Raw genomic sequence first — 19,355 nt, forward strand, 5'->3', positions numbered from 1 at the left:
GGTTCAAGCGTGAACAGCAGGGTCGTGGGAATCCTTGTGTGCCTTGCCTTGGCTTGCTGGTTTATTGAAGAGACGGTTCTAGTTATCTGAGCCCGAGCTCGCTGATTTCTTCTCATTATTTTTCCTGTTCGTTCTTTTGGTTTTCTTTATTGTTTGGTTTTTGCTGCTGGCTTTGGTTTGTAATTGTGCAGGTGATAGGTACATATAGGATGGCTAATCGGCTCAAGCTCAAGGTGGATACCTAACAGCCAAGATAATGAATATATCATCCTTGTCTCCATTTACTTGAACACGGACAGATGTTTTTAAAGGTTTTGAAACATCTATCCGAATCCTCACTCTAGCATAAGAACCCATGATAAAACCACTTTCCAGGGTATCAATCTCCTCTACCTCTCCCACTTTTTCTCCAACTTTACAAAGAATATTTTTATGCATAAAAGCCAATGGAAGATTGTAAAATTGTACCCAAATAGCTATTTTGTCAAACCTCATTGCAGTAGGATTCTCAAGGCCCTGCGGCTCTATGAAGATCACCGGATTACGAAAGAAATTCCACGGTCCGTCTTGAAGCGCCCTCTTACGGTCAATTTTTGATGAGAAATCCAGAAGAAATATATTATCTCCATACGATCCAATCTCCACCAGTTTATTCACTTGTAGGATTTTGGGCATCTGTTGTTTGAAGGCCTCAGTATTTATCCTAATCATATATATCCTAAATCACAAAGTAGTTCAAAATTTGTAAACAATAAGGTTAATTTCGTACACTAGCTATGCGAAATATTGAGATTGTTAAAAGTTTATCGTGAAAAAATGATCTATCAACTCTTTAATTTTTCAAGGCTTGAACACACATACCCAAATACCCCCGAAAATAGGTCAAGAGTGTGTGCCCACAAAATTTGAGAACACAAGGAGTTCAATGAATAACTTTTCATACAAAATTTTTACTTATCTTCATATTTCACAGGAGTTGTATACACAACTATGCCAAAAGATAATCAAAGATGATCCTTAAAAGATTTTCATATGTTGTTAAAAAGCAAAAATTATGTGCTCGCACAAAATTTTTTTTATGAGAACTTGCATCTTTTTAACTCGTCTTCTTGAGTTCAATGAGCTAGACGAATGACCCTTTTCTTCTTGTTCATTGATAAGCATCTCACAACTAAAACAATTGCAAGGTAAAGTCCATACATATATCAATTTCTATAAAATCACCAAGCTTTCCATTTCGAATATTTTGAGTCATCGAAAATAAGTGAAATAAAAATATAAAACCCCAAAATACACGAGGTCACCGGTTGGCCTATGAGGCGTAATTCGACTCTTTGTTTATGATCCAACCCATCCCCATACGCCTGATTAGCGACACCAAGATTGGTCGAGCCAACATGACGATGTCAAGCTCATGTGTAGTCAGTCGGATGCAGAAACAATCCAACAATCCCTGGCTGCTGCTCCGGATAGAAGCCGCGGGGGCAATGGGGTGATCAACACATTTTTCATACGAAATACTATTTTGGGTAAGTTTCCTAAACAAGTAAGTTGAACAATACAACTAAAAGAAGAAAAAGAAAAGGATAACATAATCTTTTTTAAAATAAGAAGAAGAAGAAGAAGAAGAAAGCATCTGTTTATACGAGACAGAATGAACAACAAACAGACAAATCTACTTATGTTTTAAGGTTTCAAGAAAAAGATATAGTTGAACACTGACTTAAAGAGACAATTTAACATGGAGATGAGAAAGTAAGAGAAATTTTGTTCGCCCGTAATACAACCAATGCACCGGGATTGGGTTTTTTGTACTCCAGAAGGGCGAACTTCAGTTTCTCGACACATTCTTTGTGCAGTATAGAATTTACTCTCTTCAAAAAGTAGAGCCGTTGAATCCAAAGAAAGAGCCCTGCAGGAGGACAGTGAAAGAAAAGGATGAGCAATTAACAAGCTTGCGGTTTGGGAACTTTACACAAATTATTTCTGGCGAAACTGATTCAAGAAGATAAACAGGAGCATAAATTATTTGCAAGAAACTACCATGGGGTTTCGCAAATTATCGATGATATCATATCGAGAGTATACACGCATAGAAGTGTTTAATCCATCAAATAAAGCTAAGTGTCGTTTGCAAGACACTACCGTGGGGTTTCACAAATTATCAATGATATCAAAACGAGTGTATACACGAATAGAAGTGTTTAATTCATCAAATAAAGCCAAGTGCCAGAGCAAAACAATATTTCCAATGCTATTAATTTGTTTACCTTGACGTCGTAAAACTTTATGTAGAATCGAGAGCTATCGATGGAAAGCTTGGTTTCCAGAATCTCAGCTATGGTGGCACTGAGTTTGCCATTGACACTCGAGCCAAGACCACCAATGGAAGTCAGTTCCCCATAAGCAGCTGGCTCTTCAGTCCCGCTAAATGAAATGGGGACTCCCCCATTCAACATTATCATCACATACTGTACAGCCAAGAAATCAATTCTCTTAAACAAAAAAAGTATGTCAAAGCAAAATAGAACAGGAAGATTAAAACATTATAGGGTTGCAAGTGGCTTAATCTTAACTCAACTATATCTCGGTCAAATCAAGTTTTTGCCGAGTTCAAATAGCAGCTCAAGTAGGTTCCAAGTAGCATCATCGAAAAATCGATTTTTAATCTTGTTTAAATTACTACTCTGTATCTAATGTTTTTCTCTTTTTCATTAACCACGCGCTTTGACAACTAGTTTCACAAAATTTGAGGTATGTTTACATCAATAGACGAGCTTAATTGATACTCGAAAAAACAGAGCTGGAAATCAAATAGCTCAATAATCGAGTCCAGCTCGACCTTTAGTATTGATTATTTTCCCCTTTCTTTTTGAGTCCAGCCTGAACAAGGTTCCATTCGAAATCGAATGCAATCATACCATAGCCTGGATGGAAAAATTTCCAGATAATTTACATACAACAAATAAATGAAATCTTTTTGTACATTTTGTTAAATTGAATCCTGAAACTAGACACTGTTAAATTATAGCACACTTTTTTATCAGAGTATCCAAACGCTCTTACTGCATCCGAAATTCACTAAACAACGAAACACCAACTGGACCAACACAAACCGGTCAAAGTTCGGTACTCGTTAATTATAGCTAAATTATTAGGAAACAAAATTTTATAAATGATAATTCAGATGCAGCCCAAAACATCCATTCTTCAGAGGAGTATTGTCAAACACATTGCAGCCGCGAACAAATTTGCACGAGCCAATCCAAATCAGTTAATCTAAACTACAGTGAAACAGATTACACGAAAAGGGGGGGGGACTATACCGATTCAGGCTTGCCAATTATCTTGGCAACGGCTTTGGTGGCATCTTTGAGGATATCCGAAGCCACCACTGCGTCAACTGGGGCATTCACGTACAAATTCAACGAGGGCATGCTTCAAGTTTCCTTGTTTCAATGAATTTTAGCAATGGCTACCAACAAATTTCTGGATAAAATAGTTCGAGAATTTTAAGGGTCAAGCAACCCAGCTGGGGGAAATTAGGAAAAAGACACAGCACAACTTTGTATTTTAGAAAACTAGTATTTAATCGTTATATGCACGGAACATTATTTTATACTCATCGTCGTGGCACACGCGATACGTGTATAAAATATAAAAATGACAAAAATTAGACATTTAAAGATATTTATATCTTTAATTTAGAAATAATACAAAACAGAAATAAAAATAAATTCATAAAAATATATTGTAAATAGTGGATAGGAAATTCGGATGATGGAGGTTGTTGGAAGTAGTGAGAAGTGGGAAGGAAGTTGAGAAAGAGAGTGACGAGGGGTATAAAAGTAATAAATTGGTGAAAATGCACCATGACACCATAATCAGTTTGTATAAGGTGTTTAGATTTAATAATATAGTAAGAGATAATTAACTATTGATATTAGTAAGTATTTTGAACGATTAAATTAAATAAAAATTGGTTAAATGGATTATATATTGTACAATTAGAAAAAAAAATTGTTCACATAAAGTATATGGTAACTTATTGTTCCTGACAAAAAATAAATATAGATAAAAAAAAGCTCACCATAAATGAAATGAGAAATTTAAGAAAACTTAAATTAACACTAAATCTTCAATGACAAAATTAATAAGTTTCATAGCACGATATTAATTTATCTATTTTGGAGGGAGTCTTTTGATACCATTTTGTCAATGACGTCTAAAAAATTAAAATGATAAAAAATGTGTCAGATTAATAAAACATAAGTAAAAAATTAAAGGTAATAAAAAATTAATAATTAAACAAAAAAGATATAAAATGATATATATTCATAAAGCAAGAAGAAGAGAAATAAACGTAACAAAAAATTTTGTTGAATTAATAACATTCACATTTTTCAGATATCTAAAGTTTTTGAATTCAAATATTTTTGAAAGAAAAAGTATAATTAAAAATCTCGCATACATTTTGCTTTAGTTATAAATTTGATTTTATATTTCAATATATTTTATGTAATAATTATGTTTTTAATATCAAAATGATGATTTTTTTTATGATTGGTTTCACTTCTCTATGAAATCATATTTTATTGTTGTATGTACGTGAACCCTATAAAATAGTCATATTTTATTATTGTACGTATGCGTGAACTCAATAAAATAAAGAAAAATGTAAATTACACTCACATTTATAAATAGATAAATATCAATAAGAAAATATATATATACACACCAAAATCATTAAATATGCATTATAACCTGGAATCTACCTTGTTTTCATACGAAGGTAGATTGTAATAACGAACTAATCATAGGTTAAATACCAAATGCAAGATTGAAGTGTCTATCAAGGAGAACTCTAATCTTATCAAAATAAATGATTCATATGTGTATCTTGATTGACTTATTATATCATGATTTTGTATTTGAACACTACTTATATATTTCGTGTGTGTTCAAATAAAATGATATTTTTCTTGTATATATGGTAGAGTTTTCAAATTTTCATCAGTAAAAACGGTAAATTGTGATATGATACACACACATAAAAATTATTGAATATTTCACACACATATATATGATAATGTTGTCCACATATTGTGCCACCTAATGTGTCCACACACACACATATAATATTATTTGATTGAATTATTATTTTATGGTTTTGTATTTGCATTGTTTATATATTTCAATTGTGTTCAATTTGAAATAGTAATTTTTATGTATATATGGTAAATCTAATAAATTTGAACCGAAACAAACTTTTAAGCGTTTATTGCTCCGTATAAAATGTGTATATAATTAATATTGATATATTTCTATTTTATAACATGATTATTTTTTAAACAAATTATACTTTCTAATTTATGTCAATGACACATCAAATTTTTAATCGAAATTTGCTATATTATTATATTTACAATATTAATTATTATCTATTTTTTATTATTAATTTTTTGGCAAATCAAATTTCTATTAAGCAAGTAAATCTAAAATCAGTATTTTTGTACGATATATATATATATATATATATATATATATATATATATATATATCATTCATAGTAAATTTTACATATACATGGATAAAAAAATAAATTACAAATTCGTACATAATCATATATATCATTTATGGAAAATTTACATATAGATAGATTAAAAAATTAAAATTCATTAAATTTAGTGATAACATCGGATTAAATTTCAAATAAATTAGTGATTACGTATAATTAAATTTCAAATTTTGCACTGAACGTTAGTACTTTTATGTATAGTATTTGCGGAAATTTTCACAAATATATGAACAAAAAATATTAACTGAAATGCCATAAAAAATTAAATGAAATTAAAAATGGTGATAACATGATATAAAATTTAAAAGTAGAACAAAATATTGTTATATTATTATATATAGTGTTTATGGAAATTTTCACACATATATGGACAACAAAATTAACTAAAATAAAAATACTGATAACATCCGATTAAATTTAAAATTTTTAACAAAAAATTGATATATTATCATATATTGTATTTATGATAATTTTTAGATATAAAAAAAATTTAACTGAAATTTTAGACAACATTATATATATAACATTTAATTTTCACATATATTTTGAGAAACAAAAATTAATTGAATTTTTTTAAAAAATATAAATTTTATCAAATTTTGAATCGAAAATTGGTATATTATCATATATAGTATTTATGTATTTTTTACACTCAAAACAACTAATTGAAATTTAAAATAATGATAATATCATATTAAATTTCAAATTTTGACTAAAAAATCATCATCATTATCCTCATTATTAATTATTAATATATAAAACATTAATTAACATGGTTTCTTGTTTTACTAATTACATTTTTGCGGAAAACTACTATATTTAGTAAAAACTCTGCTTTTATATATACTAGTATTTCATCTGTGCGATGCACAGAGTGTTATTTTTGTGTAATTTAAAGTAAATTAGTAAATATGATTGCTTGAATATATATATAGATAACTCTCAGTGTTGAAAAGTCCATTCTACCCCTTTTAAATCTTTTTTAGTTTTATTCTTTTTTTCTTTTACCCTAAAATTAACGTTAGTTCTCCTTTTTTTTTTTTTTTTTTAATTATCATTCTCCCTCTTTACAGTGTGTTTGGATACCCAAAAATAAAATTTGGAATTGGATTTGAAATTGAATTTGGAATTCAAATTTCATTTTGGTGTTTGGAAAAAAGTTAAAATACATATTGAAATTTGTTAGCATAAATTTTAGGAAAGTGATATTTTTTTAAAAAAAATGTTTGGAAAACTTAAATTTATAACTAAAATTTATAAATTTATTATTAGAAATAATTTTATTATTTTTATACACCCAAATCCCATGAAATCCGACCAATTTTGTAAGGATTTCAGTTAGTTAAATGAAATCCTATCAAATCCCATCAAATATCAATCCCGTTTTAAAATTTTTTGCCAAACACCAAAACAGTATTTACAAATTCAAATCCCACCAAATCCTGTCCACCAAACACACTGTTAGACTCCAAATCGTTGGAGAGACTTCGGGCAAAAAATTTTGAAAAAGACTTTCAAATGCTTACAACGCCAATCTTATCCGAGATCACCTTTCATTCCCTTGATTTCTTCTTAGGTGTTCAAGAATCAACGGTAACATTGATTAATTTGTTTTCTTCCTACTCCAGTATTTTCTTCTTCGAGTTATTTTGAATAGGATTTTTTTGTTGTTTCTTCTCTTACTTTACATGATTGGTAAAAGGGTTGGAAGGGGTGGGGTGGTTCTTATTTGTTCTTGGTTGAATGCTAGATAACACAAAATAAAATGCTAATAACTATCTTTGCCTCTGTTTTTTTTTTTTTTGAACACCATTACTGTGCAAATACGAAACTTTAGGTTTTTCATTATTCCCGTTTTCATGGTTTTCGCTTTCCCATTTAATCTTGCTAATCATTCTCTGGGTTTGTTGTTTATCCCTCGTAAAAATCCCGTTGAAATATTGAATAAATTGTTTTTTTTATATAATCCTTTCTTTCATCGAACATAATTCTTTTTCATATGTTTCTAAAGAATATATGATATGCATATCCATATATACTTTTTTTTCTTATTTTGGTGGAGATGTAGTTTTTAATATACTTCGGGTCTGACTAGAGAATTGAGACGGGTTAGGATAAAGCTAACTCAATAATGTTTTGATGGAATTTACATTTTTAAATATTGTACTTCAAATTATTTGTGTGTTCTTCTGTAGAGAACATAAATGATGAAATAAACGAAAATGGTCTAATTTGACCGACTTTAATATATACTTTCTTGGGAATTCTTAAGAACGAATGTAAAGTTGGTTTCTTTGTTTCCCATAAAAAAAAGCCATGTTTTGTTTCGCAAAATTTACTTGAAAGTTTTGTCCTTTTTTATTTCTTTTGATGTGAATCTTTAAACAGTTCAACCATTTTTATTTTCGAGAATAAATTTTTGGGCGTTGATATATCATTAATCACCTCAATTGTTCAAATACATCATGTCTGAAAGGAAAAATCAGAAAACCCCTTTATTTCAACAGATTTCATTGGACCTAAAACTGGCTAGTATCGTGTGATTTTTATGTTTTCCACAATATTGTTATAGCACTACTGTCAGAAAACAATGTCTGAAGCAACATCAGAACTGTCACCAACAATAATATGTTTCTACTTAGCCACACTTAAAATTTATCCGAAAGTGTGATCTCAATTTTCAGAATTTTCTAATAAATGTATTATTCTTAATAAATTATTTGTGTTCGAGTTTAATTTACTTATCTTTTGAAAATCTTTCATAAAATTGTTTATGCGTGAGTTCAATTCTTAATTTTGATTATCTTTACTATGAGTATTTTATGAGTGATGTTGAACAAACAATATATTTATTTCCCTCTTTAGGTGACCGAGCATTTTTCTCTTAGCTCCATTGAAGTTATCCATCAATCAATAATCTAGTTCACTGATCAAGAGCCATTTGAACATCGAACGACAACCATACATTTAAAATTTATAATATAATTAAAATGGCAGAGGAAGAAGTATGGGTAAGTTTATATTTTTATATCATTTGTATAGAGTTTTTACTCGTAGTTATAGTTTATTTTTTGTGTGATTGAGTCTTATGCCTAAAATCGCTTACATGTTTGTAAGTAATAAATGAATAACCTATTTGTGGTTTTGTTGAGAAATTGTGTTCAAATTTTATTGTTCTTTAGTTTGTAAAATATTTTTTTTTTTGTCATTTATTTTTTTATATATTTTTTTGAGTGTAGGTAAAGTTGAAACCTCAGTTATCGAGAAAGAAACACTTTGAATGCAAGTTAAGTTTAAACTCTCATTTCAAAAGTGTATCAAAGACGATCAAAGAATGCCTCAATGATGCAGAGATGATGAATATGGTTGATGGAACTCAATTTGATAATTTAATTAAGTATGTCGGAGATTACAATTTATCTAGCCAGATCATATGGTTCTTAATGGCTAGACATGCATGCATGTCTACTAGTGATGAGTTGTGGATAATTGTGAGTCAACGCCCTTTGAGATTTTCAAAAATGGAGTATGCACTTATAACTGGGCTTGACTGTTCAGAATAGTTTCACGAAGTTAGAGAGACGGTGCAATTTTGAGATATACATTTTGGTGGAAATGAAAACGTATATATTGAGGAGGTGGCAGAAAAGTTAAAGGAGATGAGAAAAACACCTGAAAATACTGTAAATTTGGAAAAGCTGAAATTAGCTTGTTTATACTTTGGTGCTGCTGTTCTTTGGCCAGTTCAACAAAAGACCGTTCCTCAAGTTGACGATATACTTTCGAGTCTGGTAGAGAATTTGGATTTGTTTAATAAATATCCTTGGGGTACGATAGCTTATAAAGAAGTGCTTAAAAGTTTAAAGCGAGATTTAACTGCAATCAAAGTAAAGAAAAAAAAAAGAAGAAAGACAAGATTGTTGAATATGGAGCGTTTACCTTGAACGGTTTTGTTCATCCATTGCAAGTAAGTAAAATATTTTATTTGTTTGGTATTTATTAGTCAATATATTTAATATTAACATAGTTATACCTTTTTTATATGTAGATTCTTGCATATGAATGTATTCATGACATTGCAAAGGAGTTTGCCAAGCGAAAAGATGGATTTGACAGGATACTTCCGCGCATGTGTGGGTGGATTTCAAATGATTGGCATGTGAAATCATCTCCAAAGAACAATGAAGTTGTTAAAGCATAACATGAGTCTTTAAATCGGGTTGGTATTTTTCCAATGATTTATGTATTTAATATTTTAAATATTCGATTGTAATTGATCATTGGAATTTTTTTATTTGAAATTCACAGATGGTTATTGGTGTGTTGACACCTTCAGAACTGGAAGTAAACGCTCCGTACATTGTAAATGGTCAATTTCATGATTCAAACCCTAATTTATCTCATATTCTGCCATTGTTGTCAGAGAAAGAAAGCGTATACTGCTATGCAGATAGCAGTCCTGAAAGAGACAGTAGCCCTGAAAGAGTTGATACATTCTTTGAAGAAAAAAAATCTTTTGAAAACACGCAAACCCAAAGAGTGGATGTACCTCCACTTCGTCAAGAAGAAGGTCGATCACACACCTCCACACATATTGATCCATGTGCTTTTGTTGGATAAGTTCCTAGTGTCCCAAATTATTTTTTCCAACTTCGAGATTATATTGACGAGAAGTTTACAAAATTGCAAGTGATAAATAATCCAAAGAAAAACTAAGAGCGACTGATAGCAACTGAATGGAGACCGGGAGATATTAGTTTAAAAAATGAGTTAATTAATGTTTCTAAGGATATATTCAATATTTTAATGTATATTCACATGGATATGAAGCTATAAAATTTGAATCAAGTGATAAATAAGCCAAAGAAAAACTAAGAGCGACTGATAGCGACTGAATGGCGACCGAGAGATATTAGTTAAAAATAATAATTCAATTAATGTTTCTAAGGATATATTCAATATTTTAATGTATATTCACATGGATATGAAGCTATAAAATTTGAATCAAGTGATAAATAAGCCAAAGAAAAACTAAGAGCGACTGAATGACGACCGAGAGAAATTAGTTTAAAAAAATGAGTCAATTAATGTTTTTAAGGATATATTCAATATTTTAATGTATATTCACATGGATATGAAGCTACAAAATTTGAATCAAGTGATAAATAAGCCAAATAGAAACTAAGAGCGACCGAGAGCGACTGAAGGCGACCGAATGACAACCAAGATATATAAGTTAAAAAAGTGAGTCAGTTTATGTTTCTAAGGATATTTTACACTAGTTTCAAAATTGATTGTCTTTAACATCTAGGTAGGTATACCATTATATGGTAAATAGCTATAAATCTTGAATTTCATCATTTCTTATATCATATGACTCGGTCGCCTTCGGTCGCTCTTGCTCTATTTTACACTAGTTTCAAAATTGATTGTCTTTAACATCTTGGTAAGTATACCATTATATGGTAAATAGCTATAACTCTTGAATTTCATCATTTTTTATATCATATGACTCAGTCGCCTTCGGTAGCTCTTGCTCTATTTACACTAGTTTTAAAATTTATAGTCTTTAACATCAATGTAAATATACCATTATATGGTAAATAGTTATAACTCTTAAATTTCATCACTTTTTATATCATATGACTCAGTCGTCTTCGGTCGCTCTTGCTCTATTTTACACTATTTTTAAAATTTATAGTCTTTAACATCAATGTAAATATACCATTATATGGTAAATACTCTTAAATTTCATCACTTTTTACATGACTCAATCGCCTTTGGTCGCTCTTGTCGTCCAAACTCTCCAGTAGATGGCCTTCTTTGTTTATTTGGTCTCCCTCGCTTTGGCTTGAAGTTAGGAGGCAACACTTCCAAAATAGAAATATCATCCTTGTCAATTCCTTCTTAAGATCAACCTTACTGTTGAACTCTTGACCAACTGATAAATTTGATCCATAGGTAAATGAATATGCACCGACACCATCACTGATTTCGAACAAATTTTGTGTGCTCACTTCCATTATATCAGAGTGATGATAATCAAAATGTGGACTTTGTGTTCTTGGTCGATCGAATTCATCATTTTGATTCAAGGTTTCATTGGAATTATCTTCTTCAACCATTACATCTTTCGTTGCCGCATATAATTCGATACCATCTTGGATAAAAGTACAATCAAAATATTCATCACGTGTACCCTGATTTAAACCATTCATATCCAAATCAAACTCTTTTCTTCCACATTTTAAATTTGCATCAAAAACATGTTTTTCTCTTCTAACATCTGCATTTAAAACATCCACGTCTCCAAAGTGAACATGAAAGTCATTATTATTTTCTTTATGAACTCCAATATCACAAATCTTAATGACTTCCACATGCAACACAGGTTTAGTACGTGAATCATCAAATGATAAATATGTTGTCAACGATCGTGAATCACATATATAGATTGGGCATGGTTTGCATGTATCTACTACTGGTAAATAACTCAACTTCAACTCATTTTCTGATTTAGTCAGACCAAGTATCTCATATATTTCACTCACAACAATGTCTATGGTCAAATTGACATCATCAATCGAAATCGATGTCCATTCTTTTGATTTGCATAACCATGTATAAGTTTTTTGTTCATCAATCTTCCACTCCCCATTAGAATTAATCAATATCTGGATGATCGTTATTCCTATACAAAATAAGTAATAATGATGTCAAAAAATACAAATTGCATAACATATAAATTTGGGCGACTGAATACAAAGCTGGACAACTTAATTTATAATGTTGGGCGACTAAAAAATTAAGGATGAAAATATTGAATAATCATGTTTACAATGTATGCACAATAATACAAAGCAGTAAATCAATAAATAAAATAGATTTTTTGCGATTAAACAGATCGGGCGATTGAATACATAGTTGGGCGACTGAACATATAGTGTTGGGCGACTGAATAATCAAGGATGAAAATACATGAAAAATTATGTTTACACTATATATACAATAATACAAAGCAGTAAATCGATAAATAAAATAGATTTTTGCGATTAAGCAGTTTGGGCGACTAAATACATAGTTGGGCGACTGAACTTATAGTGTTGTGCGACTGAAAAATTAAGGATGAAATTATATGCAAAATTATGTTTACAATATATACACAATAATAAAAAGCAGTGAATCTATAAACAAAATATATTTTTGCCCTTTAAACACAGTTTGGGCGACTGGATAACATAGTTGGGCGACTGAACTTGTAGTTTTGGGCGACTGAATAATCAAGGATGAAAAATATGAAAAATTATGTTTGCAATATATATACAATAATACAAAGCAGTAAATCTTTAAACAAGGTAGATTTTTTTGCGAAAAAATAAAATATTACCTAAGCTTTCACATTCTTTTATATTGAGAAAAGTTGAGGCTTTGTAGAAGGAAAAACAAAACGACAATGTTATCTTGAATATTGTAGAGGAATGAAAAAAAAAGGAGAGATGATCAATGATGGAGAAAATGATGAAGAAGAGAAGAAGAGCCGTTGGAGAAAGATGGAGGGAAGGGTTTCACCACCCAATTAAGCGTTTCTTCTCATATGCTTAAATTGATTTTTATTTTTTTATTTTATTTGGAAGAGCTCATTTGACCAAAATAAAATTTTGAATGGTCTGGTTTTCAAAATAACATTTTAGTTTGGTCTACTTTTTTTATTGGCCCAGAGCTGCTTCTGTTTTGTTCTACTTGTTCTCATCTCTTCAGAATCACAACTTACCCGGTTCACGTCTGTACAAAAGAATAGACTGGATTATTATTTGTTACGTACATTGGTAACATCCGTGTTTGGTACAATTTTAATAAATTGACTCGAACATTGGTTACATACTTACATTACACCCGTGTTTGATACGATTTTAAATAAATTGACTCGATTCTGTGCATGGGGATAATCATATGTTAAGTCAAACAAAATAATAACTTTTCTCTTTTCAATTAATGTCTATCAATTTTCTAATTATTTTCTTATTTTCAACATTATCTCTCATCCTACACTCAAAAATACCCAATAATATATTATCTCAGGGTAAAGTTGTCAAACGAGCTTATCCGGCTCGACCCGTGGCCCGTTTAAATTGGCTCACCTCCAAACGAGCCATTAAAATTCCGCCCCATCGCACAGCAGGTTAGACAAGACAACCTGCCGAATTTTTTTTAAAAGAAATAATAATAAGACAAAAAAAACTAGGAAAAAATATATTAACAATGTTACACAATAATAAATAATAAATGTTACAATCAAATAAACATATCAAATTTCGATGTTTTTTTTAAGAAATGGAAATTTTATTAATCACAGTAAATCATGTTTTAACAAGGAGCAAATGAAATCATTGGGGATTATTATCCCACACTTCGACTTCAGGTTTGGAACCGGAAGCTCGAGCAAGCTCGTGGGCGACACAATTCGTTGACCTCCCAAATAAATAGACAAGACATGCTCGACAATTTTTTATTAGGCTCTGTTTGGTTCGATAGATATGATAATGTATGGATAAAGTAAATTGGGAATATAGAAGAAATTGGATAGGATTGAAATAAATAATGATATGTTTGATTTGAATGATTAATATCGGGATTGAAATAATGATAAATTAAAAAATTACTTTTTTACCCTTATCATTATAAATAAAAATTAAATATTATATTAATTATTAAATTTTCATTAATTTTAAATTCAAACAAAAAAATAACTAAAAATATTAATAAAAATATATAAAATAATAAATTTAATAATATTATAAATATGAATTTATTTTTATAATTAAAATATTAATAAATAATTTAAATATTAATTTTAAATAAAAATTATTCATAATTACAATATTACTGTTAAATAATTAATATATTAATAATTAATTATAATTAAAATATGGTGAGTAGTTATAAAACTAATCATTAAATTCTTTATATTATAAATTATATTTATTTATTATTATATTAATGATTACATTTTCACTATTTTCAAACTAAAATATTAATTAAAATATAGAAAATCATTAAATTTAATAATAATATAAATATGTATTTTTCGGGAAATAGTAATAATAATCTGAATATTAATTTTAACGTTAAATAAAGGTTGTAACATTATTAATTATTAATATGTCACTAATTTTAATTTCCAAACCACATAAAATAACTAAAAATATTAATTAAATATAAAAAATAATTAAATTTAATAATAATATAAAAATGATTTTATTTATAATTAAATTATATTATTATTAAAACAGTAATAATAATTTGAATATTAATTTTAATGTTAAATAAAAGTTATAGCAATTATAATGTTACTATTAATTATTTTAAATTGTAGGGTATTATTGAAAAAAAAAATTGTCAAGTCTTATCCTTGCTTCCCCCAAGGTATTATTTAACCACCATAACAAGAATAATAGTGTCTACAGTGCGGGCCGAGGGCGAGCTCAATGAGCTTATCAAAATATTTATCCGGCATACTAAACACATGATAAGAGAGGGATTAAAAATAATCCTCTCTTATCATGCATACCAAACAATGTTAAGGCTAGAGATACAATCAGTGATCACATCCTTGAGATATGTATTATCCATTAAACGACATCTGATTGCTCGAATTACTACCAACGCCTCCGACTCAAGGACAACACGAATATTCTGGAAATATTTCTTGATCCGGCTGAGCGCTTCTCTAAAACTCAGAGCCTCGGCCATTACCGCTTGAGAGTGGTAGACAAGCTTCACAACCTAATTAAAGTTTAGTAATACGAGGCCTAAGAAAGCAAGTAAACATGAGATTGATAAGATTAGTAATATAATCTTATGCTTATCATATCAAGTAAACTCAATCTAAAAGTTTTAAATATTCAACCTACACACAAAAATCATACCAAGTATAATATATATTTTTTTATTACTCTACATTATATTTCTATATCAATCATTATTTTTATTATTTATGTACTAATCATTCAATAATCTTAACCTCCAAACTATAAGATTGCATGGTTCAAATTATGATTATTGTTTTTTATCACGTAGACTATATTTTTAGTTCATTTAGGCACCGTTTGGTTTGAGTTATGATATAACTAATATATAGATGAGTAATATGTTGTAATAAAAAATAAATAAGAAATGATAGTTAAAATAGTATTGGATTTGATTGATAGATTATATTATATTTGATTTGATTGATTAAATTTTATATAAAAATGTTAAATGACTATTTTGTCATTTTAACAATAAATAAAATAAAATTTATATAATTTATAAGGGGTAATATAGTAATTTAAATTTAATAATTTGATTGATGTGAGATAAATAATTAATGATTTGATTGATGTAAAATAAATAGTTAATATATACATAAATAATATGATGAGAAGAACGTGGGATGAGATGGGATGAGTTATACATATATTAGTAATATGGTGAACAGAACGGTGCCTAATATTATTAGATCAACTTATTTTTTTTGTTATATTTTATTTCTAATTCATCATTTGTTTGCAAGCATTTGTATTACTATTTTTCATATAAAAAACCGCATTATCGCTCGAAACCATACATTATTTTCACATAAAAATTGCTATTAAAAAATATTTTTCAAACCAAACTGTAGATAACAATTATGTTAGAATTTAGTGAGAAAACAGACTAAACAACATTGTGATTACCCCTATGTTTTCATGGATTGGGTGACTGAGTCAAGAAGGAGGTTTGTTTCATAAAACTAACCCTTCAAACGATCTCACGAAAGTTTTTTATTTATTAGTTTTATACTTATCAATGAGATTACCTAATATGATTTTTTATGTTGTTATAATTTGAACTGCGTCATCGATAAATTGAAATAAATTTCGAAATGAAAAAATATTATGTGATATTATTATTCTAATCTCTACCGACTAGTCGACTACTATATATATGGTACCGTTTGGTTCGAGGATATGATATATAATACTTGGATAAGTAATACAATGTAATATAAAATAAATAAAAATAATATTTAATATAGTATTTGATTTGATTGATAGATTATATATAGTTTATGTGATTTAATTGATTGAATTTTATATAAAAATGATAAATTATTATTTTGCCCTTTTTAAAAATAAATAAAATATGAATAATATTATTTATAAGGGTAATATAGTAATTTAAATTTAATGATTTGATTGATATAAAATAAATTATTAATGATTTGATTGATATAAAATAAATAATTAATAGATGGATAAATAGTATGACGAGAAGAACGAAGGATTAGATAGAATACCAAAAAAGCCCTATCAAAAATATTACATGCATTTGATTATAAATGTGAGCCTATCGATCTGTGTTTCAAATATATATTCGTGAGACCGTATACTTCTTATATAATAGTTAAATATCTTGAAAGGATAGAGCAGTAAATATCTTGAAACTCAAACTAAGATGCTCTAACGATAAAAATCCCAAATATGGTCCTTTTCATCACGCCCATCATCACCGCAATAGGTTAAATATAAAATGGTCCCAAATCTTTGGTTTTAGATTCACTGTACTAGAACGAGCCAAAAGTAATAACTAAGGAAGGAGCACCAAAGTTTGATAAGAGAGAACGTTGTGTATTATGATTTTGAATGATAGATTATATATATATATATATATATATATATATATATATATAAAACTTTCGAATTGTTAAACCATGAAAACTTGTGTTCAAGAAAAAAAAATTAGTTTTGTTCAATCTACGCGTCCTAATTTTTGAATTCAGTTTGATTTCAAAGTAAACAAGATTCGTACGCTTTGGAGATAGAGATTAATATGATATTGCTTGGTTCCGGACGACGAAGATTAAATAAAAATTAATAATCAACAGACAAACGTATTGTGTGCGTGATGTAATTTTTTGTTTTTAGAAAAGCGATTTTCGTAACTTACATACAATGGTTTACAACTATATTAGTCAAAGAATAAGTTTTATCCATCATCAAAATTGTCAGTTTCTATATATTTTTGTTGATATTTGCATTAGTTTAGTTAAGAAAAAGAGGATTATAAATATAATTTTAGTTTGATGTTACATTTACGGACCAAATCAGTTACTACACACGACTCAAATTTAATAAATTGTATACTTCAATAAGCTTCCCCTTATCATCCTATCGATCGAATCAAATAGCGTCTTGGACACATTTATTTTGAAGATTTATCTGTGAATAAATCGAGTCAGCCCATGATCAATTCTCTCAAAGTCAAAATGGAATTATTCTTTAATTAACAGCCCACAACTGATGTAATTAAATTATGTTATAAATTTAAATCTGTAATAAAGTCCAAAACTAAATAAATCGAAATGAAATTTGAGCCACTAATATATATTGCTTGCTTCAAATTCTAACCATATCTTTGAACACAAATGGTCTACGTGCCAATTGTAATACCATTTCTTTGAACACAAATGGTCTAATGTGTCCCTTGCACCATAAAATCTTGGGTTCGAATTAAATAATTCGAAAGTTTATATTTAAATAGTAAACCACCCACGTCATTGTATTCCTTTTTTTTTTTAGGAAAAAATAAAACAAAAACAGAAGGCTAACGTATGGTTGCCACTTGCCAAAGGCCACACATAATGCCCATAACACACCAAAACTTTCATCGGCTAATTACATCCAAAACAAATAGAAAATTCACCCACCAATAGAAGCAGCCCACCTCAGCACCAGAATCCCCCTGACCAACCATTCCGTGACATGTCAGCAGATAAGAAAATATTTTAATAATGTAATAATAACAATGGGGTAGCATGCTTAAGATAGAAAGTACAAATTTTATCAAGAAATCCATGCATGTCGATTATTGGGATTGCATTACATTTATTACAGATAGAGGCAAGGAGAGTCGAGCCTAATTAGGGTTGTCAGCTGAAGTGCAAAATTATTTCGAAAGTTTTATACTATATAACATTTAATAAAGTTATAAGTTTTTTTTCCCACTTTTATATTTAATATTAATTATAATTCATGACATTTATTCAAATACTTGTTGAAATTGAAACAATTACATGTATTACACACCTTCTGATTTATTACCGGATATATATAAAATATAATATATTGATTTGTAATTTTATATTTTTTTATAACTTGAGTCAAATATTGAGCCAGAGAAAGACACATGTCCATTCGAGCAGTACCAGATTGGGGATCCAACCTAATCATGATTACTTGAGATTGGTCGATCGATCTATATCTATATTGAAAGGTACAAAATTGACCTCCGTAACAAGGGAAGTGCTATGATCCACCGGGTGAATTTCACCCGGTGGATTTGGGCCGTTCATGGGGGCCGGGCTCCATGAATAAGAGTTCGGGCCCCACATAATTATGTGAAGCTCGGACTGTTTGGACGGCAGATGCTGCACCGGGTGAATTTCATCCGATGCAGCATAGAATAAGCCCTGAAACAATGCCATGAAATTTTTTATGTAATTTTTTATTTTAAAAATATTATTTTTCCTGTGAGTCTTGCTAAAGTTTATATATTATTTTGTTATGAATAACGTTCTGGTAAAAGTGCAAGGACAGGTAGAAAGAGAGGAAATCTGTCCCCATGCATTACCATACGAGTCTGCACAACCCAAGAATTGTCCTTTCCTCTGTTCTCAACTCCATCTCCACCGTCCATTCCATTTTTATAGCCACGAAATCTACTGTCAAAAAGACTCAAAAACACTGTGTATCAGCAA

The 19,355-nt window shown here is 29.1% G+C and overlaps 1 protein-coding gene across 1 annotated transcript; it reads right to left on the bottom strand.

Annotated features, from left to right (window-relative positions):
• Positions 1–1,237: 1,237 nt before the first annotated feature.
• LOC140886610 (uncharacterized) lies at positions 1,238–3,549 on the bottom strand. The gene is made up of 3 exons (XM_073293280.1): positions 3,327–3,549; positions 2,271–2,471; positions 1,238–1,912 (listed from the first exon to the last, which is right to left on the bottom strand). Exons 1-3 carry the CDS (start codon positions 3,435–3,437, stop codon positions 1,877–1,879), a joined length of 348 nt encoding a protein of 115 aa, XP_073149381.1. The 5' UTR covers positions 3,438–3,549; the 3' UTR covers positions 1,238–1,876.
• Between the last annotated feature and the right edge of the window lie 15,806 nt (positions 3,550–19,355).

The sequence above is a fragment of the Henckelia pumila genome, chromosome 3 (assembly GCF_033568475.1).
Source record: "Henckelia pumila isolate YLH828 chromosome 3, ASM3356847v2, whole genome shotgun sequence".
Taxonomy (NCBI): domain Eukaryota; kingdom Viridiplantae; phylum Streptophyta; class Magnoliopsida; order Lamiales; family Gesneriaceae; genus Henckelia; species Henckelia pumila.